We start from the raw sequence: 27,974 nt of genomic DNA, 5'->3' as shown, positions 1-27,974 counted from the left end.
TATGGAACAGCACTGGTTTTATTAAAATGTCACAGTGAGAACTGTGTGTTGCTGTGCAGTGCTGTTCGATATAAGGATATATATCGGATGACAATATAAAAACGTCTATCGTTTCATTTTATACTATCGTTTGTTTTGTGGTGTCGCAAAATAAACTGTTTACGGCAATATTTTTTCATCGTTTTGATGGTCACTGTAGTGGTTATATTAATTTCTTAAAGTTCTCTCTTTCTCTTATATTTAATATAACCACACTACAGACGGACAAGCGCCTGTTTTTATGGGTTGTAGTTTGCAACAATGACCGTAAAACCATCGCGTGTCCGCTTGTTTATTTTCCACATAAACCTTTCACAATAAAGCTCAAGATCCTGTTGAGACTTTTCAAAATAAACTGAATTACGTGAAAGATGCAGAGTGTTTACGGATGAGAAGTAAAAAAGAGCCGCCAGGTGCCAAAAAATAAACCTTAGAGTCAAACGCTAGAACAGGCTTTTCCCCGCAGCACGCCGTGTAATAAATACAAAGAAAACGGCGGCCGTTACAACTTATGTCTAAAAATGTATCGTTTCATGCATCGGTTAAAACACTCGACTCCAGGTATACAACGCCCAGCTGGAAACACTTCACGCAAGTCGAGCTGCCCGAGATTCACAGAACTTTCAGAAAATGTAAATTTTTTGTGATTTATATCGTTATCAGGACGATAGATGTCTTATATCAGGATATGAGATTTTGGTCATATCGCACAGCCCTACTGCTGCGTTTAAATGTTCAGTTTCATCCAGTGAGCACACAGAGTGCTTTTGAGTTAGACGATAGGTGTAAGAAGACAGGAAGGATGTCACCAGCTGCATTATAAATGGATAGAAAGAGTTTGATTTGATTTGATATACCTTTATTAGTCCCACAGGGGAAATTTCAGGTTAACCCTCTCAGGCTCAAATTAAACTTTTTGTTGCTAATGCACAGTCCTGCAGTGATACTTCTGAGTAAAAAAACCTCATAAAATATGTATGTGGGGTAATCAGGTTGTTAGTTTTTAACTGTTGCAAATCTGCAACGCCTGCCTTGAGAGGGTTAAGGCTGCCGACCTATTGCACGCAATGGTGGCGCCATCTTACCCTCCGACCATACATACATTACACAAAAACATCACGTCACATGTTGTTAACCATTATCAGGTACACTTCTTGCTTTTCAAACCCAATCACAGGTTAGTTATCCATCCTGTCACAGTTTATGCTGATTGATTGATTGATTGATTGATTGATTGGTAATTTATTTCAACATGTGAACAATATACAAGTACATTTAGAAAAGAAATGAGAGAAAAAAAAATACTATACAAATTACATACAAAAAAACATTCTGATTAATTTACATGTTGAAAGGGAGTGGGAAGAAGTATACACTTATTTAATCCCACCCCTGTCCCATAAATTATCAGTGAATATTTAGTCAGCTTCCTTACTGATATAATTTGTAATAAAAATAGTGAACAGATTTCTGATATACTATATACTATAATATCACATCATGAATTTTTTGTTTGTTTGTTTTTAAATAGAGACATTCACTTAATTTAAATATTTTCCTTTTCTTTATAGATCGAGAAGATCATATTTTTATAACTCTTTTTGAACAGTTTTATGTTTGGACATTGCTTTAATTCCATATTCAGTTTGTTCCATAGTTTCACTCCTTGAACAGAAACACAAAAGCCTTTTCTTGTAGTACGTACCTTCATTGTTTTGAAGTTACAAAAACCCCTTAAATTATAACTTCCTTCTTTCAAAAAAAACATACTCTGAATATTACCTGGCAGTTCTTTATTTTTTGCTTTGAATAGAATTTGTGCTGTTTGGAATTTCACTATATCGTCAATTTTCAATATTTCAGACTGCAAAAATAGTGAGTTTGTATGTTCCCTATAACCTGCATTGTGGATGATTCGAATTGCTTTCTTTTGAAGAGTAAAAAGTGAATGTAATGTGGTTTTATAGTTATTGCCCCAGACCTCTGCACAATAGCTTAAGTATGGTGAAACCAGTGAACAGTAGAGAATATGAAGTGATGTTCTGTCGAATACCTGTTTTGCCTTGTTTAGTACTGCAATGCTTCGTGATACTTTGGAATGAATATATCTTACGTGAGCTCTCCAGTTAAGTTTTTCATCTATTATTACCCCCAGAAATTTATTTTCACTGACTCTTTCAATATCAACACCATTTATTTGAATCTTTGCATTTGTATTTAAACTACTATTTCCAAATAACATAAGTTTAGATTTATTCAAATTTAATGATAATTTGTTTTTATCAAGCCAGAACTTCACTTTACTTATTTCATTAGTCATATCCTCCAATAAATTCTGCAGATCATCACCAGAGCAAAAAATGTTTGTATCGTCAGCAAAGAGAACCATTTTTAATACTTTGGACACTTTACAGATGTCGTTAATGTACAAGTTGAAGAATTTTGGACCCAAAACTGACCCTTGGGGTACACCACAAGCAATGTCCATACATAAGGAGCAACCACCATTTATTTTCACAAACTGCTTTCTGTCACTTAAATAACTCCGGACCCAATCTAAAACTACCCCTCTGACACCATAACGTTCCAGTTTTCTTATTAATATATCATGATCTATAGTGTCAAATGCCTTTGTCAAGTCTATGAATAACCCAGCCACATATTGCTTTTTGTCTATGGAATTTGTGATGTATTCTATTGAATCTAATAGTGCCGATGATGTTGATCTGCTTGATCTGAATCCGTACTGACTCTCAGTGAGTAGTTTATGTTTATCTATAAATTTTTCCAGTCTGTTTTTAAACAGTTTTTCAAGAACTTTTGAGAATTGAGGTAGTAAAGAGACAGGCCTGTAGTTTGTGAAATGGTGTTTGTTTCCAGATTTGTATAGAGGTATAACTTTTGCTATTTTCATTCTGTCTGGAAATCGACCAGTTTGAAATGATAAATTACAGATGTATGTAAATGGTTTTATAATAGCCTCAATGACTCTTTTAACCACTATCATATCAATATCATTACAATCCAAAGATTTGTGATTTTTACATTTTTTGACAATTTCAAGAACTTCATTTTCATCAACGGCTGTGAGAAACATAGAATATGGATTTCTGTCAATCAGTGTATCGGGTTTTTCCTGTGCTTTCCCAGGATGAGTGATTGTTCTTGCTAAATTTGGTCCAGCAGTTACAAAGAATTCATTGAGACTATTTGCCACAACATCCATATTGTATTCTTCATGGTCATTACAAATGAAATACTTGGGATAGTTCTTTTGTCCAGTCCCACATTTTATAACACTGTTCAGGATTTCCCATAATCTTTTATTATTATTTCTATTTATATCTAATTGCTTCTTATAGTATTCCTTTTTACTAAATCTAAGTATATTAGTTAACCTATTTTTATATCTTTTGTATCTGATTTCAGCATCTTTAGTTCTCGTTCTTAAGAACTCTCTGTATAGAGCATTTTTCTTTATACATGCATTTTGCAGACCTTTTGTTATCCATGGACAGTCCATATATTTCTGTTTCCTACTATATTGCTTTATTGGACAGTTGGTATTGTACAGTAATGTAAATATTCTAAGGAATTTATTATAAGCACTATTAACGTCCTGTTCCTGATATACTTCACCCCAGTTTTCCTTCAATAAATCTTTTTTAAATGCATTCATTCTTTCTTCTGTTCTTACTCGTCTGTACTCTTTTTTACTGTCCATTTTATTGATCTTGTAATTCCTATCATAGATTGTAAAAATTGGAAGATGGTCACTTATGTCGTTAATCAGGAGTCCACTTACAGTCTTATTTTCAATGTCATTTGCAAAAATGTTGTCTATGAGAGTTGCACAATGTGATGTAATCCTGGTAGGTCTAGTAATTTTAGGGAATAGATTCATACAGTGCATTGTGTTTATAAATTCCTCAGTGGTTTTATGTTTATTTGGGTTTAGCAAATCAATATTGAAGTCTCCACAAATGAAAACTTTTTTGCGAGCTATTTCAATAAATGTTTCTTCTATCCAGTCTTTAAATGTCTCAATACTACTACCTGGAGCTCTGTATATACAGCTAATGATTACATTTTTACTTTTTTCTTTACAAATTTCAACTGTAATACATTCTAGTACATTATCAATCACCATCGTCATCTTTTCCACCACATTAAATTTCAAGGATTTGTCCACATACAAGGCCACTCCTCCTCCTCCTTTGTTTCGCCTAGTTATAAATGTGAATTCATAACCCTCCAGTTCAAAGTCTGTTCCTTTTTCCATATTGATCCAAGTTTCTGATAAGGCAATGACACTAAATGGATGTGAAAACTGGTTAAGATATTCTTTGATATGACTAAAATTAGCATAGAGACTTCTACAGTTAAAGTGGATAATTGATAATTTATTCTCAGTTTTAATCCTCTGATTGTAGTCTTTATTTGTATAGTAGCAGCAATTGTTATTGTTAGATGAGAAAAAGTTGTTGTCTGGATCTATTTCATATTCCAAGTCGTGTGTATTGTGATCCATATAGTTAAATGTTTTCAGTTCCAATTGATCATATTCTGCAACTGTCTGCTGTAAAGGCAGCAGAGACTAACTACAATTTTGGTTGAACTCTTTATCATTCAGAATTTGTATATGAGATATTTGACTTTTCCTTACTGATACAACTATTTTAGTGAAATTTTAAGGAAGGTGCTATTCATTTGTACAATGCAAGAAAAGAAGGAATCTTATGTATAAACTACAGTAGCAAATGATTTATGCACAGATTATTCTTTAGGTGTGCCGAATAGTGCTTTCAACTGATACTCAAAATTCAATTGTAAAGTTGAATATTTTAAAAACTGTTCAGCTGTAATCAGCTGGATTCCCACCAGAAAAGTTGTAGTAGCCAGCACTGCTGTGAGGCTAACGTAGCACCATCCACCTGTATCCACCTGTGCAGCTCTTACTGCATGTAGAGAGGGAGAGTGGTTAATGATTAGCCTAGCATAATCAAGGAACAGCGAATGAATATTAGCTGGATATTGAAATTAAACATTGAATGTATTTATTTATTTATAGTCTTTGTCAAGAAGTGTGTGAGAGCACAACCCTTCAATATGGCAGTATCAGAAGCCTTTTCTGATGAGTTAATGGTATCAATCGCAAGGCTTATTTAATACAGCACAATGTTTTTGATGGTCCCATTAGGGTCAAAAAGGAGGCTAAAGCAGGCTGTGCTTTGGGGTGACTCTATCTACTAGCTTGCATTTGAGTGTGCAGTGTCTGTGGGTTTGTCAGACCTTGTCTGTTGATATCCAGTTTCAAAACACCAAGATGGATATGGCAAAATGCTCAGCTGTATTTACATCTTGGATACTGTATATATCTGCAGACTCAATCAGCACTACAGGAAATAAGCACTGCCATTCTAGCCAGTGTGTGCCAACCTGGGCCATGACGACTGTCTCCCTTTTGTAGGCATTGGACTTAAAATTAAAGTATGGTTGAGGAAGTATTTGGATCTTAATGATTCTACTCATTAGTTTGGGACTATGTCTTTCTACATACATAGCAGAATAAATACGAAAGAACAGAAAAGTGAAGGAGTAAGATGTCCCAAAGCTCTGTGATCATTTACGAAATCATTTAATGGAGTCCGATTCACGGTGATGTTGTTCTCATAACATATTTTACCGTTTCGGTTGTCAGACGATGGACAAAAAATGGAAGTTTGATTGTTACTTATACCTGGCATGTTGATCAGCAGGCATACCAAGCTGCTGAGCTAAATGTGAAATAATAGTCATGACAACATCAGGTAAAAGAAACAGAGAGCAGCTGTGATGCTGACACTCACGGTGAGGGACGACAGTTTGAAGCTTAAAGCAATAAACTCATGGTATTTAAGTACAGTCAAAAAACATCTGTTACCAGGACATAAAGTGGAAGTTTGAAATATTGAAGAGAACAACCACTACTTTCAACATGAACCTGTCATCTATAAAGAAGAAGGTGAATTACAATAAACAGGTTGCAGCTCCTGCATGAGCCACTCAGGTTTGTGAAGGAGCTCCGACAGGTTCCGAGTGTACTCTCGACTTAGCAATGAGCGATTCAATAAACATTCTGCTGGTGAGAGTTGGACTGGGATTTGTCGGGATCGGTCAAATTTCTGAGAGGCAATTTCTCCAAAGAAACGTTCAGCAATTTGTCTGAGGTGGGTAATTTATGTAAAAATAAAATGTGAAAAGCGAACACTCCTGTTAAGTCTGTTTAGAATAAAGCAATGCATTTAGCATTAGGCGACTGAGAAGCTATTCATGAATTGAAATTGTTTACCAAGACTTTCTGGCTCTGTTTTAATAGCAGTTACACTTGTTTGTGATTTTATTTTTTTAATAGGCCTAAATAAAATAGCCCATATAAAAACGCTACTAAATGACTGTGGTTAGTAGGAGTCAGTTTCATTGATACTATTAAGGTAATAATACTGGTGACTCCAGGTATAACAAAGTAATAATTTTCTAAGCTTTTAAACTTGAACTTGAATGATGTTGTTAGTCTGGTGACTCCTTCAACATGATTGGCTCCAGTTACGGGGTGGGCATCTCCACTGTGATATACATTGTGCCAGATGTCACCAAGGCGATATAGGAAACCCTGGCTATCATGGTCCCCGTGCCTCGCTGGCTGACTCTGTGATAGGCAACATGTTTTGTTTGTTTGCTTTGCTCTCTCTCTCTCTCTCCTCTGCCGGGGCGGTGCTCATTACGGGCTCCCGCCCCTGGCCCACGCACCTGTGCTCACCGGCACACCTGCAGCCAATCCCAGCTGATTGGAGACTTTCTGTGTGTGTGTGTGTGTGTGTGTGTGTGTGTGTGTGTGTGTGTAGATCTGCCCTGGACCCGAGAGAGCGTGTGTGTTTTTGGAATCTGCCGAGGAGAGGAGTTTGTATAAGATTAATCCCTGTTGCCCCTGGACCCTGGAGCCCCGGATCCCTTTCCCTGCCACACTGTATATATATTTGCACCTGGTGTCTCACTGTAAATAAACGCACTCTCTTTTGCCAAGGATTTCTGGTCTGCGCCTGAGTCCGTTTCAAACATTGTGACACTGGTGGACGAATGTCTTCCTGTGCCAAAAGCTCCTGATTGAAAGGAGATTGCTCTGGGCTTTGAGAGAAGTGGAATCTCCCCAACTGTGATGGGGCAATAGATATGAAACATGCAGTGATCCAAGCACCACATAACCCAGGTTTCCCAGTATTTTAATTACAAGGCAATATACTCGATAGTGCTTCTGGCTGTTATGAATTCAAGCTACCTTTTCCTGGTGGTGGAATTTGGAACCACTGAATGATGCTGAATGTCTGGGGCCTTCTTGACATGTCTTTTTATTATAGCTGAAAAAAGTGTGTTCATTATAACATTGTAACATTTATATTATTTCAAATATCAACCAAAGTATTTAAGTGTCATTTGAGTTCACAAACCTAAACTACACATACTAGCCTACGATACAACAAGCTATATCTCTGTTTAAACAAAACCCGCCCAATTTACTGGAAAATGTTTCACCAGTACTGCTGTCCCTATAAGCATGTGAACTGGTGTCATTAAGTTCACAGTATGTAGGAGTGCTCCCCAAAAACGTGCTTGCACTCAACGCTGCACTAAAGAGGGCTGGGTATCATCACTGATTTCTAGAATCGATTCTATTCCGATTCACATGGTCCTGAATCGATTCGATCCATGATTCGATTCGATTCGATTCGATTTGATTCGATTCAATTTGATTTTAATCTGGGAAATTTTGCCTCAGACAGTCAGAAATATTATAATTCAGATCAGTACATTTACATATTTTTGTATCTATAAAAAGGAAGCTGACACACGCAAGACTTTATCAAAGGTGTGAGCATCACAGCAGATGCCTTTGTGTCAAAGTAGCTGAAGATAAAACACAGAAAAACATGAAGGTGGTTTTCCTGTTCTGGGATTTTATAAAAATATTCTGCAGTAGATCAAAAACGAAAGAAAACTATTAATCAACTTATGAATATTACCTCTGAAGTTACAGCAGTTTTATTAGAGACACAGCTAAGCGTTTTGCATAATTTTAAAAAGTTTAAATTTGTTCAGAAGCCTGTTGAACGGGAGAAATTAGGTTTTCTTTTCGGAAGTAAGTAAAAGGAAAAAAAAAAAGCGGCCGACAGCGCTGTAAGAACGGTAGACTTGTGCGTAACAAGCAAGAAAATAATGCAGAAAACTGATTTCGGGGATAGACGGGAAACTGTTCAGAGAGAGAGAGAGAGAGAGAGCTGTGCATGAAGTGTGATTTTATTGTGGTGGAAGCAAAACAGCAAAAGTCAGAGGGAGTCCATGACAATGTTTATGTGAAGCTTAGTTTGGATCTTCTTTTGCTGCTGGTTCAATCAATATTGTTTGGAGAGAGATCAAACTAACAGCTTTAGAATCAGTGCAAAAAGGGCGTAAACACAAAGCACGGACCCGCCGAAACATCAGAATCAGCGAGCTGTCGGCTTTCAGCCCCGACCGTGTCCGTGCTGTCAGGTGAGAAAGGCGACATCTCACTGATTTTGATCCGCAGGTCCACGCTTTGTGTTTACGTCTTTGTGCAGAAGCCGTGCTCCTGCTCTTATTTACTGTTTTAAATGTTTGGTGGTTGTCAAAAATTTGTGACGTTTCACCTGAGATTCTGGAATTCTGGGCAAAATACATTTATATAAAAAATCTATTCAGGATTTTAATGAATCGATATCACGTTATCCAAGCCAGAATCGATTTTAATCGATGAATCGATTATTAAAACCCACCCCTAGCACTAAACTGTTATTGTGTGGCCCGAGTTATATAGAAGAATGGGTTTCAGAGCATAGCCACACTATTTCCCTGTTCTCAGTCTCACTGTGAGTGCAGTCCTCGTATTCACCGGAGCTAACAAGAGAGATGAAATGAAATAATATTAATTGAGTTGACTGACAGCAAATTAAGGCACTATAAGTGTAATGAAAGTATTAGACTTAACATTAGCATGAGGGCATTCCAGAGGGCAGCGACTGAATCCACCCTTTTCAGCTGCATCATCTCACTTGAGTCCAGTTTGTGCATCCTTCAAAAAGTATTGAGAGGATAGAAGGAAAAGCTGTTTGTGCAGCGGGTGAAATACTTATAAACTACTGACTATTTGCTGTTAGCTTCCTCCATGTTAAGTTAGCTCTCCTGCTAATAGCTGGTACTCTCCTGAGGTGTCTTTTTTCTTTGTCTTTTCTTCTCTGAACTCAAACATGCATATCAATAGAGGATTTTACCAGATAAGGCTTGTTTGAGCCAAACCCTGATTGATAAACAATGCCTTGCTTAAATGCCTATGTGCACCCACAGAGAGAGAGGGAGGGTACACACGGGGTCAGTTGTAGAGCAGAATAAACACACCATGTGTTTGATCTCACCTCTAAATAATGAAAAATAGGTTACTCCACTGAAAAACAACCTGGTGTAGGAGGTTACTGAAGCCTTTTCCCAGATTTTAGCCCAACCTCTAAGACAGACTTGAAAGGAGGATTAAAGCAGAAATCACATGATGTGTTTTTTCAGAACATTCAAAGATTGCTGCTGCATTTCACTTGTAATGTTGTTGGTGCAGTAGCCAAGATGACAGTCTCTTTCATTCTAAATGTACAACCCGTTTGTAATCTGCAGGACCATGATGGTGATGAATATAGATGTTTTTAGTCTATTTGCAGGATTTCTCCCAAGCAGATTATCCTGTAAAAACAAGCTGAAGCAAACATATTTATGCAGATCAGGCACAGGAGCTGCTTGATGTTGGCATTTGTTTTGGCATCCAGTTGGCTTTTTCACATACATTTTCACATACATTTAACATGGTACTCCAGTAATTCAGCATGGCATTTATGTAATGTCAGGATCCACAAGATCCCTGACTTTTAAACACCAGATTGTTGCATCCTGTATTTCCTTCAATGCATTTCTTTTATTAGACCCTTTCTCCCTGGTAAACACAAACTCCCCAACACCAGTTTCTAATCTAATTTGCATGTCACACCCACATACATTTAGCTGTGAATGTACTGTATGTGATTACGCATGCCGTGCCACATTACAGCGTGCGATCACGTCAGATTCAATTGTTCAGGCATCGTGTAACTATTTTCATTGGTTACTGTGGTAACAACCTAGATAGTATGTGTGCATGCTAACTGCTGTGATTTCCCAGCACAGCATGAAACAACATGCCGTTGTCTATAGTGATAATGTGTCCTGTCAGTCTGTCCTAGCGGCACCTTGTCACGGTGAAGGAGTGTCTCTGTGACAGACGTGTTTAGGCAGTTGTTATTCTGAGCTTATTGGATTCTGGATGCCAGCGTATCCATGGGTGTGTTTACAACCATTAGGTTCAGTTAAAATGTGTGGTTTGATTCTTGGGTGAAAGACATATGGTCGAACACAGGATTTTTTGATAACACGGATAAGGGAACTGCTTCTTTGGTACCAAGCTGATGACGAAGTTCTGAAAGTGTGGCAGCGCTTGTTTGTTTTTTTAACGGTACCACAGGTGCTGGAGATACGGACAATGGCAGCAACATGTGGAGAGTCAGAGGTAAGCTAACAAAGCTTCAATTAGCGGCTAACGTTAATGTAGCTGTCCTTGACCATATGAAACAGGCTAATCACTCTTTTGATCAACTTGTCATTTGTTTTGATGTTAAATGACAGCTTACAGAAGCAACCCTCTCTCTTAGAGAATGCTTTGTTCATCAAGCGACCAAGCTGGAGTATTTAAATGATCTGATGTGGATTGTACCAGCTGGTGCCTGTGGTGGTGATTGAAAGGTTAAGCCTTTTACATGCAAATTTCAGGTTGGCAGCAAGTGTCACACCAAATCAGGTGAATGAGAAGTGAGACCGTCAAAGCTTGAAACTCATGTGGTTAGTTTAGCCTAAGAAAAAGACCAAGCACTAATATGTGTATGTGTGAAAGACTGTGTGTGGTCACCAGTATATGAACCTAGACAGCTAGATCAGAAATCACCAACACCGTCCACCAAGACAGTACAAATATGTGGGCTGCAAACAAGCAGAGTGCGAATAATCGACAAACACACACAGAGCTTGTTGCTTAATCTGGCAAACATCATACAGACTAAGGGTATTTTGTTGTCCCACTCAGACGAAGAGGGCAGCCAAAAAGAACTGATATGTTCTGATACACGAGCAAAAACTTCAGTCAGACACTGAGATGAAATTTTTATCCTACCTGTTTCCCGTCAGTGTGTGAGGGCAGCGTGGATGAATCCTGACAGCTGAGATGGAGCACAGGATTCATCCAAAGGAGGGCTGCTTTACTACGAGTAAGTCCACCATATAAATGTGAAGCCTGTGTCAAATGTGTAAAAGAACTTTGAACATTATTTTCCATCCTGACAAATACAACATTTATGTAGTTACTTCTGCTGTTCCACTGCCACTTTTCCTGCTTGTTGGATGCTGCTGCAAATATGTAGTCTAAAGAAGCTGACACACTACTCACCATAAGTAATAAGAGGAAATCAGTCCGTCTAATGCAAAATCCTAAAAAAAACTTTACTGATGCCTGAAACGTGTCATTGTAAGATTTAGACCCAGATGTTTCACATCTGCCTAAGTCATACTAATAGGTGTAATTTGACAGATAAGACAGTTTTTAAAAATGTTACGTAACAAATATGTGAGAGGAATAAAAAATTGAACTGAACCTTTAACATCTGCAGCAGTCAAATGCAGTACACATATTATTGCAGTAACCCAAAAACATAAAAGTAAAATTCCCCTAGGAAACATTTGCTGCTCAGTAGGCACTTTCATCTTTGAAACTTGACTGCTTTATTGCTACTTCTACAACTGACTACCTCCTCCATCACTAAGAGTTGTGCTTGTAACATATTTAAACCTTATTTTTTGACATTCATTCATATACACTGTTCTTTCACTCCCTCTATCAGTTCTGCATGAACTACTGTCTTTACTGTGGAGATTCATGAGAAGTGAATATTAAAAGCTTTAAAGGAAAATGGTTTGTGAAGTGTAAGCTCTGAACAGTCTGCTTAAATGTTAAAATGAGAGTGTTACATAAGTAAGTAAGTAGGTACACTTCTATAAACTCCCAATGACTGTCCTGATGTATTGGCCCTAAAATAGCTGAAAACTGTGAGAGTTTAGAGAGAGAGAGCGATGGAGAGAGAGACAGGAAGGAACTGCTTGGTAGGGTCAGTGGTCAACTGTTACTATAGATACATATAGATACATACATATCTACTTGGCTAACACCCAAGGTTATTACAATTAACTGAAACCAAGCTGAAAACTAGAATTAAGAGTGATAAAACATTTTAATTAACTTCTACTAAAGTGTTTTAGGTAGAATTTAGATTTTAGTTAGTTTTTTTTTTTAGTTTTGAAAATAATGAAAACAGCAAATCCTGTGTTTTCATCTCACCTTACTCCTAGAATCTTCATGGGTCGCAGCAACCCTCTACACCAGTGGTCCCCAGCCTTTTTTGCGCCACGTACCGGTTTAATGTCAGACAATATTTTCACAGACCAGCCTTTAGGGTGTTGCAGATAAATCCAACAAAATAAAATGATACGACCAAGACAAAAACTGTGCTATTTTGTAAATATAATAATAAAGGCGAATTCACTGTGTAATTCTGTAACTTTATTAGCAGTGTCCTCCGGAAATGCGCCAACAACATTGAGCATAACATCCTCCTCTCTGCCCCTTAATGCTCTCTGGTTGCTATGGTAACACGTAAATATTTATTTCAAAATAAGACACACAACTGGTAACCAATTCTGATCATTTCAGTTCCTTCTGCAGATTATTCCAGGAAGCAGGGGCAGCGTATTTAAAAGCCCTTTTCCCCAGTTCTGTTCTGATTTTTGGGACAATCAATTGTATGATTTTGTTCGAACGAAGGTTGTATTGGTTGTGGTTTTTACACATATAAACACATAAATAAGATGGAACCAGCCCAAGGAGAGATTTATAGATAAAGATCAACCAATGGAAGAGTCTGCGAATATGCAAAGATGGACATTTAGCAGCAGCATACAAAGAACAATGATGTACACGATTTCCATAGCCAGTAATAATGCTCTCTCCAAGTCTACAAAACACATGTGAACATGTTTGGGCTGGGTCCCACATAGCCTTGGTTGTCCTCAAGAGAATAAAGAGCTCGCCCCAGTGTTCAATAACAGGACATAATTAAATCAATGATTTACATAATCTTTTAAAGCAAAAATGAAATAAATAAATAAATAATGTGAAAATAAATGTGTAAGTAAAGTGAGTAGAGTCCCTGAGGAAAAGTAATGCTGGATTTCTTCCTTGCAAGTTTGATTAAGAAGGGATTAACTCGCATGGCGGCACAGTTGGATCCAGTTTAGTCATCTCAAGTATTCTAATTTGTTGTATCAAATGTTATTAGCAGTTGGATCCATGCCTTGGCTTCAGGTTAGCTTTTGCAATCTCAGTATTTGCATATTCATTTTTCTGAGGTCTATGAGCAGAACGACCAGCGGAGAGACTTCAGATGTTTCTCCTTCGTGATAACCTGTTTGCCACAAATTATGTTCATTGTCATTCAAACTTGGATGGATGGTTGATAACACAATAATGACTCGTAAGACACAATTTTTCATTAAAATGCATTTCAGTATGTTTCATTTAACGAATGAAGGTTTCACTAGTTTTACATTCAGATTAGAGTCCCTGCACAGTGACAGCAGAGGGATAGTAGGAAGGCAACCTAATTAAAAGTTTCAAGTTGGAGGCATGCTGATTGTAAATGACTTCAGATGATGCTGGTAGGCTTACTGTTGATCTCAAGCTGTTCAAGCAGTTAATTGAAAAACAAAAAAACAAAAACGATATGGCAAACCAAATTGGTTACAGATTGCAATTAATGCACTCTGTGAGCTGGGCTGGATGAAAACTACCCAGCCTTGTTAGCAAATCCCCCTCGCCCCCCGCTGGGGTCAGACTATAGGAACACAACCGCTTTTATTTGTTTTTCATCCGTTTTCATAAGCTATTATTAACAGCAAACCAAGCGATAAGCAATCACAGGCAAACGACGTTAAAAAAACAAACCCCAAAAAACAAAAGCAGCACCTCTTGAGAAAAGCCTAACTGTTGCTATGGCAACATATCCCTGCACAATAAAATGTGGGAGATTTTATTTTGAAGGATGGTCCTCTGTATTTTCACCCTTTGTCCTTTATCGTCTCTGTTTGTGAGGTGATCAAAGGTGTGACAGATAAAGCTTGCCAGTAAAATGGACAGAGAGGCGGAGAGTGTACCTTTCCAAGGTGAGGGGGCATGTTTTTAAAAGGAGATGTAAAGCTTTAAAGGATAAACTGCTTAGAGAGTGTGTTTAATCACAGCTGGATAATTTAACAGTTGCCTTTGTGTGACCTCCAAACACCTGAGTTTGGGAGCAATAACCATCTGTGGTCTGTGAGACAGAGTGCGTTTAAGGTGATGTACTCTGTGATGTAGTCAAAATTAGCCTTGCAGTGCATCGTGGGCTTATTCTGGAAAGCTTCCTCCCACGTCTGTCACAGACTTCCTCCCCCTTTCCTCGCTGGAAACTGTGTGTAGGCAGGAGAAGTGGGTTACACGCAGGAAAGAGAAAGCTCCTGAGGGATGACATAGGAAAAAACAACAGCAGGGCCTGGCTTCACAACGACAAGGAAGGAAAGTTAAACATGAGAGATGCTGACTCACTTCAGACTACAGCTGCTGCTCATCTGAGGATACCTGTAAGAGGTGGATATTTAAATTCACAGTTACACATGAGCAAAGTGATGCAGGGAAAGGTGTGTGACTTGTAGTCAGTTATCCCCGTTCTGCAAAAGTCTGTCATGGAAGCAAGGTATTTTGTGTCATTGGCTTGTACATTATATGACAAGATGACTCAAGCAAGCAATTAATATTTTTTACTATGTAAGAAGATAAGAACAGGTGGATGGTTCTTTTTAATAAATACAACTTAAGATGAAAAGGGTGGAAAAGGGTAGTGGGCACTCTGGGTTAGGAACAAGTGGAGGAGTTTAAGTATCTTGGAGTCTTGTTCACGAGTGACAGGAGGTTGGTAGACGGATTGGCGCTGTGGCTGCAGTGAAGTGGATGCTGTACCGGTCCGTTGTGGTGAAGAGACAGCTGAGTGTAAAAGCGAAGCTCTCAATTTACATCCTTACCCACACCTATAGTCACAAGCTGTGTGTAGTGACCAAAAGAACGAGATCATGGATACAAGAGGCGGAAATGGGCTTCCTCCGAAGGCTGGCTTTTCCCTTAGATAGGGTGAGGAGTTCAGCTATCCGGGAGAGGCTCAGAGTATAGCTGCTGCTCCTTCACATCAAAAGGAGCCAGTTGAGGGTTCAGGCATCTGACAAGGATTTCTCCTGGTCATAGCCAGCCCAATCCACCAAGTACTGAACCACCTGGCCCCGGCGACAAGAGTCCAGAATTCCACGGACAGTTTAACCCCAATTGATGATTCTGGATGGGTGGGGGCTGGAGACCGTAGTGCCAGCGGGGACGTAATGTGTTGTTTAAGCTGTGACAAGTGGACCTTCATAAAAAATGTAACCGATAAATGACCCGACTGACTCTGGCTGCGATCTCGTATGGGCCAATAAACATTGGATTGAGCTTCTTGGATTCGGTATGTCTATTCAGGTGTCTTGTGGAGAGCCAGACCCGGTCCTGTGGTTGAAATGAATGGTCCAGGAAATGTTGACAGCGATGTTGTTTGGTATATTGAGCACTGAAAGTATATAACATGGCCAAAGAGACAATTAGGTGGAGATGAAGCATCACAAAAGCATCCCAATTGTTGGTTGGCCCATATTGCCTATTCTGAGGGTGGTAGCCAGATGTGAGACTGGAAGAGGCCTTCCAGAACCTGGCGGTGAATTGGGACCCCATATCGGAGATGATGTCCTTGGGGAACCCATGTAGCCAGACGACATGTTCTAGAAAGAGTTTGACCGTCCATTTCGTAGAAGGGGGGGCGGATAACGCGACCAGATGTACCGCCTTGTAGAATCAATCCACAAGGGTAAGGATGGTGTTGAGATTGTTAACAGACAGATAGAAGTGACAAAATCATTAACATGGGACCACGGATGTCTGGGAACAGGGAGGCGCTGAAGGTCACCAGCAGAATGTTGGGTGGAGGATCTGACCCGGGCGCAGATGTCACAAGCAGAAACGAACTCACGGATGGCCCAACCCATAGAGATCCACCAGAAGGCATATCAAAGAAGTTGGAGGGTCGTGTTGGGTTCCAGATGGCCCAAAAGCAGGGAGGAGTGTGCTCAGACCATGCCCTCCTGACGACATTTGGAGGGAATGTAAAGCCAACCTGCAGAGGTGTGTGGAGGTGCTGGTTCGGCAGACAGGGCAGCACAAATGGATTCCACCAGGGGCCAGCGAAAGGGTGCTGAAAACCAATGGGGGCGCGTAGGAATAGTTCCTGGTCCAATGTGTGTCACGGTTTGCGGGGCAAGCCATGTTGTGTTAGTGCAGGAGGACCCAAAATGCAGGCAAAGGCTGATGGTATGAGTGGCGAGGACAGAACTAAACATAGACCTAAACTGGGAAAACTAGTAACAAACAAAACCTGAAACCAAAACTCACAGAATGACACACAGAGAAAAACACAAGGGGGCTACACAAGGGATGATGAGTGAAGAGAATGAAGAGCAGAGAGACGTGGAGATTCACCGTTCCAGGGAGGAGCTCGATGGGCATGTTGTAGGAGCGATGTGGGGGTAGATTAGAGGATCCCTTTTTACACCCGACCTCAGAGAGATTGTGGTAGAAAAATCAATGGACTCCGGAAGTGGGAGTTCTGTGGAATCCATTTTGCTGTAGACACTGAGTACCCCAGCCCAGGATCTGGCTCCTCCTGGTGGTCCCTGATGGACTTGCGAATCGGCTGGGTCTGGAACCAGATAGGGTAGGACTGGAGAAGGTGGCCGTCTACTGAAGTGGCCAGAATGAAATGGTCAACCAGGCGTGAAGCGGCTGAGCTGTACCTCTCTGGAACTGGAAGAGTTCTAGAGAAGTACGAGGTCGTGACATAACTGGTTGGTCTATCTTCAAAGCTCATCAAGAGTCTTGGAAGCCTCATGTCCTGCCATCTTATCTCAGATGTCATCGGTCAAACTCTCCATAAATATTGAAAGGAGAGCAGCATTGCCCCAGTTTAATGTAGTGGCTACAATATGGAACTCTGAGAAAAAGTGACACATGGATTGCTTACCCTGACGTAAATGATATAGTTGCGACTCCACCTCCACTTCACTACAAGGGGGATCGAAGGTCTTCTTTAACTCCTCCGCAAACAGGGCATAATCATTGCAGGCTGGGGACTTGGCATTGTAAAGGGCCGCTGCCCATTCCTGGGCACAGGCAGACAAGAGGGAAGTTAGGCTAACTCCTGGTGCACTGATCATGGCTTTGGAAGCGGTGGAACCAGGATGGAAGAATGAACAAAGCTGGATAACACTTATGGCACCTGAGGCGCGCGCTGGCTGACAGTGGCAAGGGTTCTAGAGCTCCTGACATGAGGGAACCAATGTCTGAGCGGAGAACAGGTGGGTCAGTCTCCCTTTTAAACGCAAACCCCGTGGTGACCTGACCACTACCTGACAATCTTTCAGTTTTTGACAGTTTCTCTGAGCATTCAGTGGTCTGACCTTAGGATGAATTTGTTGGGACATCGGCTCCAGGGCAGACTGGCAACTATTTGGAATGTTGTTTTCCTCAGACAATAATCCTTTTCACTATACAATCATGGACTTCAGATAGTTTGGTAATGGCCTTGTAACCCTTCCTAGAGTAATGAGCAGCAGCAGATGCTTCTCATTGTTAGTCCACAGCATTCAGGCCTGTGTAAGCACAGTGCCAAGAAGGAAAGACATCAGCAAACTATTATAACTTGTGCTTTTATATAGGCTCTCAGAGGTCATCATTAATTAATCAAGTTAAGTTGATTATCAACACCTTGTTATAGTGCATATGGAAGGTATTTACAGCTTGTTCCACATTGTGTCATGTTAAACCTTGTTGCAAAATGGATTAAATTTATTTTTCAGCTCAAAATTCTATTCACAATAGCCTATGATGAGCATATTATCAGCAAAGTGTGCTTTTTAGGTATTTATCATAACGTGTTTGGAAGCACTTGGAAGTGTCAGTGAAAACAGCCAAACCTTAAAAAGCATTAATAGGTTAAAAAAATAAAGTTAAATGAAGGTTACAATCTTCCTATTTGAATATTGACCACAACATTAAACAGAGGGATTTCCATAATTGACAAAACTATACATTATGTATCTCCAAAAAGTTGATTCTGTTCATCTGGACGTAGCTTTTTGTGGGAGAAACGTTTCGTCACTCATCCAAGTGACTTCTTCAGTCTCAGCTGACTGCAGGTTTCCCCAATCTTATAAACAGTACATTTGCATAATGACTGAAACCAGCCATATATACATATACATTATGTAGTCCAGCTGGCAGGGCAGTGGCATACCGCCTATATCCATTAGAATCCATCTAAGGTGAACCAAACTCTTCCACCTACTGCTGGGTCCATCTCAGTGGAAAGGATAATTGAAAGGCAAAAAGTACACTGAAACAAAAACAATCGGGTGCCAAACACATTAAAGTGACTCCAGGTCACAAATTCTGCTTCCCATCAACAGACTTTGTTTAGTGCATGGGTGTCAAACTCCAGTCCTCAAGAGTCGGTGTCCTGAAACTTGTACGTGAGTCCCTGCTGCAACACAGCTGAATAAAATTATTAGGTCATTAGCAAGATTCAGCCATTTGATTCATGTTACAGCAGCTCATGAGTGAATGAACATGGTGCAATAAAAGTACATTTTTCAAACACTTACATTTATTTAAATGTACTTGAGCAGGGTTAGGGGTTGCCACCTCAGCATGCAGTCAAGTTCTGTAGAGACTTGGAATTGACCTACTTTTATTCAGGTGTCTTGCAGCAGGGACACATGGAAAAGTTTCAGGACACCGGCCCTCAAGGACTTGAGTTTGACATCCCTGCTCTAAACTATGTCAGTTATTACGGCTTCAGACCTTAATGCAGGGTTTGCTATGTGTGTGCGCTTAGTCTTACAAGAGTTTCATGTGTGATGCAGGTGATGCATGGCTATTTAAATTCTTCCTTTTAAGGCCGTGGCCCCATCTCCTCTCCTGCTGCAACTTTACTCCTCCCTGTGAAGGTGCTTGCACCGTCTCTACATGATAGCACGACTGTTTTGTTCTTCCTGATCTAATTATCTTAATTTGATTTTTGCACATATGTCACATGCAATACATTTGCCAATTTATCCATGGACTTCTTTGCACAAGTGATCCATTTTTCCTCACATCATAATTAAAGTTTAATAAATCTTTGTAAATCTTTATTCAGTTGGCAGTGTGACTTCGTTCTTTGTTGCAGCCTAAGTATAACACAGTACACACAAACCGAGGAGCAGAAGGAAGAATAAATCTATGAAAAATGTCAAAATTCTATTGCAAGAAATATCCCTGAATGAATTTAACTCATAACATTTGCTTAAATTGTGTGTCTTGACTTTAACTTCTTGTCACTAATCTAATGTAAACAACAATCTTTTTCTTTTTCCATTCACTAAACTTTGTTTTATCAAATAAAAAAACTTTATGGCGTCGTTGTGACATCATATGACATCATAGGTTGTCATTTTAAAAAAATATTAAGTGTGTTGTACATCTTTGTCAATGCCCTTTCATATGATATATTTACAAGATCAGATGCTTAGCCAACAGAGGTATTCATGTCCCCCAAGGTCTTGTGTATTGCTGTGAAGTTTGATGACGGTCCATAACGAACTGTGGGTAATATAAAGTTTTACTGATTTTCACAGTTGGTGTGACCTTGAACCTGACCGGTTTTTTAGCAAAATTAAATAAACTCAAGCTGTTATTGGCATCTATTTTCTCTTGAAAACTGTGGACGACTGCACTGCTGACACTAACAGAGACAGAGAGACAAACAAACTGAATCGATTACATACTCCCCCACTGGGGTGAGAAAAATGAAAACATGATAAGTACAGTTCATCAATGACAACAGATCTGACTCTGATTGCATGAAAGCCTTAACTTATTTTAGATAGCGTCTAACATGTTAGACGCTAAAATTAACATGTTGTTGTAAACATTCATTCTGGTAACTCAACTGAAAGCTACATGTACACTACCATTAAACACTGCCACTGATTCCCATCTTTATGCTGTGCTATGTTGCATTACTAAAACCATTTTTGCCTGATGCTGTCTCCGCTCCAGGGCCCAGTGTGAGGTGGAAGACCATCCAGAGGTGAGGAAACACACCTTTCATCTTCTCAGCGTTCCCTGAATAATCCTGCCCTTAACTCTTCTCTGGATCTGGGCCTCTGCCTACCTGCTCCCCAGCTCCCCAGAGAGTCTCCGACTGGGTGCCGATGTCATGGCGGTGCCCAGTGCCCAAGAGTTTCACTGGCAGAGCCTGGCTCGACTGCCCAGCGGCCGTGTCTATCACACTCTGTCTGAAGTGGGGGGGCAGATGTACATGCTGGGGGGCTGTGACGCTGCAGGAAGGCCATGTCCATCCCTGGAGCTCTACTCCCCAGAGGTAAACAATGTGGACAGCGGAGCTGATAGTTTACTGTTTTCTGAGCAGGAATTAATAAACATAAAAATCTTTCAGTCCGTTAAAGACACAAATACACTTTTTTAAGCTAGAAATGAAACAGATATGAATTTATAAGAAACACGCAAGCATTGAATCTGTTTGATGTGTATGTACCCTGAACTAAAGGAGCCATGGACTTTATCTGAACACAGAACTCTAATTTAAAAAGTTAAATACAACCCAGTTCTTTGACAGCTGACGTGTCTTCCTCCTCGCAATTTTCAGGGGGACCGGTGGATAAGCTTGCCCCCTATGCCCACTCCTCGTGCTGGGGCAGCTGTGGCAGTTATGGGAAAGCAGATCCTGGTGGTGGGAGGAGTGGGAGAGGACCAGAGCCCTCTGAAGGTGGTGGAGATGTATAACACAGAGGAGGGGAGGTGGAGGAAGAGAAGTGCTCTACGGGAGGCACTGATGGGTGTATCCATTACAGTGAAAGGTATGGATTATACAGAAACTGTATGCACCACACACTGCGTCTGTTTCTGTTTCTATAGCAAGTTTCTATTATGCATTTTAAGCAAAATTACTTTGTAATGGTTACTGAAAATAATTAGAATATTCCTCCTTAATTGCCCCCTTACAAACAACTATTCATAGTTATGGTAGACTTGCAACATGCTAGCTTTTACTCCAGAGTTTGCACTTGGCCTCAGTTTCATATACTTTTAAGAGATTTTGACTTCTGTAAAGGTCTTTGGCTTTGCTTGTTTGTCATTTTGTGTTGTATTACCCAACATGTTCTTCTGTGGATTCTGTTTAATGGTGACTGGTAAACATCTCATAGCTACGTTGTGACTACATACTGGCAGTAGAGGTTGTATTATTGATCAGGACTGATTGTGAAATGAAATGAAATCAGCAGTTTTGAGGGAAAAACAACAAACAATTTTTAAAAAAATCAAGATTCATACGTCGGGATTGTACTGTTATATCTCTTTGTGAGAATATGTACAGTCCATGGGAATTGTTGATATTGTAGAACTGTAATAACACAATGATGCCATTTGAATACTAAACCATCCCACTCAGAAAATCTGTAAGTGTTGTTGATTTCAGCTGCAGAGCAGACATGTGAAGAATACCACCAAACACCATCCTGGAGTTAAATGTGTTCTGAACACATTTAACACATTTAAATTTCCTCCAAGCTGCCAGGCCACACTGCGTTCTTGGAAAAATTTAGTTGTAACTTTTGCTGCACAAAGAGTCAAACCAAATACTGAAAGTAAAAACGTACATTATATTTTTGATTAGCTGCTGTTTTTCAAAGTGGCCACTGTTAGCTTTGATGACAGTTTAGCCCTAGCTGGCCTTATGTTTACCAGTTTCATCAGGTTACCACCTAATAGTTTTCAGTTAACAGGTAAGCTATCTTACGGATCTACCATTAGACAGATAAGCTAACAGTAACTCCTGGAAGTTTTGGCTTCTTAATGTTTCTGTGTTCATGTGTTGTATTCTGCTTAGGTAGTGTTATTGTACAGCAAATAGCCCTTCACTGGTGACACATCTGGTGATTTATTCAGCATTCCAGGCAGCAATGTGGTTTAACATTACAATAACCAAAACTCATCACCAAAATACTCTCAGGGCCATTTGGACAGGTAGGATAGTGATGAACAGCAGCTTTAGCTCACCTGGCTGCCACAAACAAGTGTTCGAAACCCTAACACAGTGGTTCTTAACCTGGGTTCGATTGAACCCTAGGGGTTTGGTGAGTCAGTCTCAGGGGTTCGGCAGAGCCTCCGCCGTGACATGCATGGCTCATTTTGTGCACCAGTAAAAAACATATCTATGTCTTGAATTTCAAAAAAAATATCATATTTTATTTTTCACTAAAGAGGGGTTCAGTGAATGCGCATATGAAACTGGTGGGGTTCGGTACCTCCAACAAGGTTAAGAACCACTGCCCTAACAACACATTTCAGAATGAGTTTAATGAGTCCAGAGTGAAGGAAAAGCAACCAGTAAGTGCTCAGCATATGTAGAAAACTTGGAGACTGTTGGAAAGGCTCCACATGATGACCTCATGAGACTGAAGAGTGTGCAAAGATGTTTTCAAAGCAAAAGTCGGCTGCTTTGAAGAATCTGAAATATAATATAAAAGAGCTTTTAGGTTTGTTTACTCTTCTCTCTGCTTTCACTGTTCTGTATTCTCTTTTGATCTTCTTAGTATATCCCTACACTGTAAAAGAAATAAAGAAAAAAACAAGTAGTGAGCATTCACAGTGAAGTAGGGAACATTAATAAGATCTGTTACAGACATAGACATACTCCTCATCCTTAGTTGGGGTGTATAAGTGTGTGTGTGCCAAAGAGCCATTTAAAACCTTTTCTGACAGCTTGTATATAAACATACATTAATAGGTCAAATTGCTGATGGACCTCATTGATCAGCGGGCTGCTCATTTGTCTTGCTTTCAGCTGTGTTTGTCATGATTCGTTGTGTGGCAGGCAGGAGGAGGACCCAAATTCAAAACTCACAGACACGGGGATGAACTCAAAAAATCACAGCTTTAATGCTGGAGAGGCAGAACGTAGGAAATACAAAACTAAACTGGGAAAACTAAATACAAAGCTCGCCAAGAGACACAGGGAGGAACACACACAACATGAGGGAGAACGCGACGCCGAACAGAGGGAGACGCAGACAGAAATACACAGAGGGTTAACGAGGAAAGTGGGAACACACGGGGAACACAGCTGACACAGATAACCATAACGAGACAGGGCGGGGTGAACATAACACTGACGGGAGACGGGCAGAGTCAAACAGGAAGTACACAGAGGTTCAGACAGGAGGAGAGAGCACGGGGAGAACACAGACATAACAGGCTGGGGAAAACATGGAATAAAACACGAAAGGGGACAAGGGCTCATGAATACATAGAGGGGCACACAGGGGGTGAGAGTCACAAAGGGAAAGCACACAGGGAACAACATAACAGGGCAACTCAGGAAACAGAACCTAAACAGGGAACGAAATACAAAAATACAAGAAACTAAGAATACTGGGCCCACATGGCCCAGGACCATGACATCACCCCCCCCCCTTAAGGGCTGGCACCAGACAGCCCAAACACAGAAAAAACCAAACGGAAAACAACCCAGGGCGGGCGGCGGGGGCCCAGGACGGAGGGCCAAAACAAAAACTACCACCAGAAGCACAGGGGACAGTCCAGAAATCAGTCCAGCGGGCCAACCCAAAGGGCAGCAGCACCAGAGTCCGAACAGTTCAGGGGGCCGACTGTGCGGACGGCAACGGCGGCGACACGGAAACAGTTCAGGGGGTCGGCCGCGCGGAAGGCAACGGCGGCGACGAAGGAGACGACGGAGCAGTTCAGGGGGCCGACCGCGCGGAAGGCAGCGGCGGCGGCGAAGGAGACGACGGAGCAGTTCAGGAGGGGCGAAGGAGACGGAGCAGTTCAGGAGGCCGGCCGCGCGGAAGGCAGCGGCGGCGGCGGCGAAGGAGATGACGGAGCAGTTCAGGAGGCCGGCCGCGCGGAAGGCAGCGGCGGCTCTCCAGTGTTAGGCGTGCTGGCCATGGCCCGGTGGGCACAGGACCAGTCGAGGCAGGACCAGACGAGGACGAAGACTCTGAGGCTGCAGCAGGCGAAGCACAGGCTGGAGCTGCAGCAGGCGAAGCACAGGCTGGAGCTGCAGCAGGCGAAGCACCGGCTGGAGCTGCAGCAGGCGAGGATGAGGCGGCCGCAGGTGGCGGCTGGACAGGCTCCTCGGGCCCTCCAGCTGACGCGGCGCGAGGCTGAACGGACCCCTCGGACCCTCCAGCGGAGACAGGAGGCTGAACGGGCCCCTCGGACCCTCCAGCGGAGACAGGAGGCTGAACGGGCCCCTCGGACCCTCCAGCGGAGACAGGAGGCTGAACGGGCCACTCGGACCCTCCAGCGGAGACGGGTGGCTGGACGGGCCCCTCGGACCCTCCAGCTAACGTGACGTGAAGCGGTGGTGTCGCCGCAGGGTGCCGGATAGGCACACCTGGGAGTCCAACAGCAGCTGCAGGACAAACAGTTATGTAGGCCCCTGGCTGGACTAGGAGCTGAGGAAACACAGGCTGCTGAGGCACAAACCCAGAGAGAGAGAAAGCAGGTAGAAAACAGTCTATAGGGCTTAACATCTTGGCACGAAAAACCATGAAGTGAACAGTGGTAGGGACCACCAGTTCTGAGCCAGCAATCATTAGGTTCCCAGAGTCTGCATCAGTCCAAGGTGGCTCACAGGTTACTGGCCCAGTCTCAGTAATCCTAGGAGAGGCCAACATAAGCTGGTTGGACTTGACCGATGGTAGTGTGCGGCTCAGAGGAGCTGGTTCAACCATACGGAAAACAAGAATTGCCACTCGATCCACAAAAACAAGGCTTAGATCATCAGGAGCTAACTCCTGAAAAAACAGTAAATACACAGGTATGGACCTAACCAATGTCACCGTGGTAGCATGACTGTGGTGTGTTGGATGGATGTGTTTGTTGGAACCTGCACCCGCAGTGATCTGTGGCGTCAGAGTGATGACTATATTGAGTGGAGAGACAGATACAGGTAAAACGGTACGTAAACCATTAACTGAAGCAGGTGACACTTCAGGCTGAGAGTGAGTGGTTACACCATTGTTCGAGGCTAAAATCTTATCCAGTGATGAGTTCACAGAGACAGGAGAAAACGGTGTCACATTAACCCTGATCTCAGCCTCCATCTCCTGAGTGGAGGTACTGGTGCTGGAGCAAAACAGTTCAGAATCACCCTGTGTATGACCTTCAGGAAGACAGAATTCATATAGTGACGTTACACAGTCCAGGTTACCATGATCAGCATTTATGTTTTCATCTTGACAGGTTAGAGTGAGTTCATGATCGGCATTCACCGTTTTCAGTTCATTAAACACAAGAGTAGCAGGGAAAACAGGATCACTAGTCATGTTACACTTTAATTCATGATTTGCCAACTCTGCAATATCCTTGCTTACTGTGGCTTCAGAGGGCCCCGGAGGTGAGAAAACACAGTTCTTGAGGTCAGGCTCAGAAACAGATAGCTCAGACTTGGATGGAACCTCAGACATGGTAAAAGACACAAAAGGAAACACCTTCACCCCACTACTCACACGATTACCCTGAGAATCAGTGGAAGCCTCTTTCAGTCTATGTGTAGATTTTGTGGTCCCTGCAGGATTGAGTGAAGCAGTCATGATCGACTGAGAAGGACTGCCTCTAGCCTGTGGCTTGGTGAATAGCTCATTGCTAGCCATATCACCGGCTAAGTCTGTAGTTACTTCACATGCCGTCCGCTCAGAGGAAACTTGGGGTGACAGAACAGGTTCACTCACCTCCGAGCGTCGGGCGATGCGGTGACGACGCGAACGCCGTTTTCTTTTGGCCGTGGGCCCCGTAGACGTGGGAGATGGAGGCTCCTGAGGCGTCGCAGCGGCTGAGGAGGCGGTAGTAAGCGGAGTGGCAGGCGGGAGTCCCAGGCAACTCCGGGGGCCCCCAAGGGCTAGCCGTGTCCCGCGGAAAACCTCATCGTAGGGGGGAGCGAGCCATGGCTCCCCTCGTAGCTCTTCCTCCAGTTGCGCGCATACGGTGCGCTGCCGCTCCTCGAGGTCGGAATCCGCGCCCCCCACAGCCACCTCGTGTTGCTCAGTGGAGGGCAGAACGGGCCGTGGCGGTGCGCGACAGCGGCGGGAACGCCGTTTCCTCTTAGGGGCGGCCGTGGGCTCAGCCTGGCCTTCCGTGGCGACCGGCTCCTCGCCCTCAGACCACATCCGTGCCAGGCAGGAAGCAGGAGACGAGTAGCCCGATCGCGGCGGCGAGGGTGGGTGGTCGGTCTGTGGTGGGACAGCTGACGAGAGCTCTTCCTCGGTGATAAGCCAGGGTTTCCAACGGAGCTCGTCCTCCCGATACGCCCGTAACACCTGCTGCCGCTCCTCTTCACCGAAGTCGCTGGCCTCTGGCATCTCCGTGCGCCACGCAGTGTAGACAGGCGGTGGCGAAGATGTAGAAGCCGATGAGAAGCGAACAGGCGGCGTAACGGTGGTGAGCCCCATGGTCCCGATCCTGACCGTTTCCGGTTCTTTCTGGGACAGCTGCCCCGGGCGGATGCCCACGGCGGACACAAGAAAGTCCCGGATGTGGGGGCGCAGCGCGCCGAATAGCCACGGGAGCCCGGACACCATCCGCTGAAGACGGACGGCTACGGTCTCCCGGTATTCGCCTCTAGGCAGCGTCGCCCATTCCTCACAGTGGTATTCCACCGTGTAGACCAAGTCTTCCTGGAGGTCCGCGGAAGGGTTGTGAGCTGCTGGGTCCAGTTCGTGGTCGCGTTCTTCTGTCATGATTCGTTGTGTGGCAGGCAGGAGGAGGACCCAAAATGCAAAACTCACAGACACGGGGATGAACTCAAAAAATCACAGCTTTAATGCTGGAGAGGCAGAACGTAGGAAATACAAAACTAAACTGGGAAAACTAAATACAAAGCTCGCCAAGAGACACAGGGAGGAACACACACAACATGAGGGAGAACGCGACGCCGAACAGAGGGAGACGCAGACAGAAATACACAGAGGGTTAACGAGGAAAGTGGGAACACACGGGGAACACAGTTGACACAGATAACCATAACGAGACAGGGCGGGGTGAACATAACACTGACGGGAGACGGGCAGAGTCAAACAGGAAGTACACAGAGGTTCAGACAGGAGGAGAGAGCACGGGGAGAACACAGACATAACAGGCTGGGGAAACATGGAATAAAACACGAAAGGGGACAAGGGCTCATGAATACATAGAGGGGCACACAGGGGGTGAGAGTCACAAAGGGAAAGCACACAGGGAACAACATAACAGGGCAACTCAGGAAACAGAACCTAAACAGGGAACGAAATACAAAAATACAAGAAACTAAGAATACTGGGCCCACATGGCCCAGGACCATGACAGTGTTTGTTTAAGACATTCGTGATAGCTGGAGGGTTTCAGCCCAGCTAATCCCTGGGGACATGAGACTGTTCCTTCAGAGTGTACACAGAGGGAGACAGATAACCATTCACACTCACATTGACACCTCCAGAAACTCTGCAGACTACTCAAATCTGACTCCGGTAGCACGTGG

At 42.5% G+C, this 27,974-nt stretch overlaps 1 protein-coding gene across 2 annotated transcripts in view; it reads left to right on the top strand.

The window, feature by feature from the left end:
* Positions 1 to 27,974, top strand: part of klhdc8a (kelch domain containing 8A) — a 71,043-nt gene that overhangs the window by 16,211 nt on the left and 26,858 nt on the right. For both annotated transcript variants that reach the window (XM_082533586.1, XM_082533585.1), the window contains 3 exons: positions 20,474 to 20,504; positions 20,600 to 20,798; positions 21,084 to 21,294. In XM_082533586.1, the coding sequence (XP_082389712.1) occupies positions 20,474 to 20,504; positions 20,600 to 20,798; positions 21,084 to 21,294 (441 nt within the window). The remainder of the gene's footprint in view (positions 1 to 20,473; positions 20,505 to 20,599; positions 20,799 to 21,083; positions 21,295 to 27,974) is intronic.

This window comes from Aulonocara stuartgranti, assembly GCF_965226115.1.
Source record: "Aulonocara stuartgranti genome assembly, chromosome: 5".
NCBI lineage: Eukaryota > Metazoa > Chordata > Actinopteri > Cichliformes > Cichlidae > Aulonocara > Aulonocara stuartgranti.
This window is presented reverse-complemented; position numbering and strand designations above follow the sequence as displayed.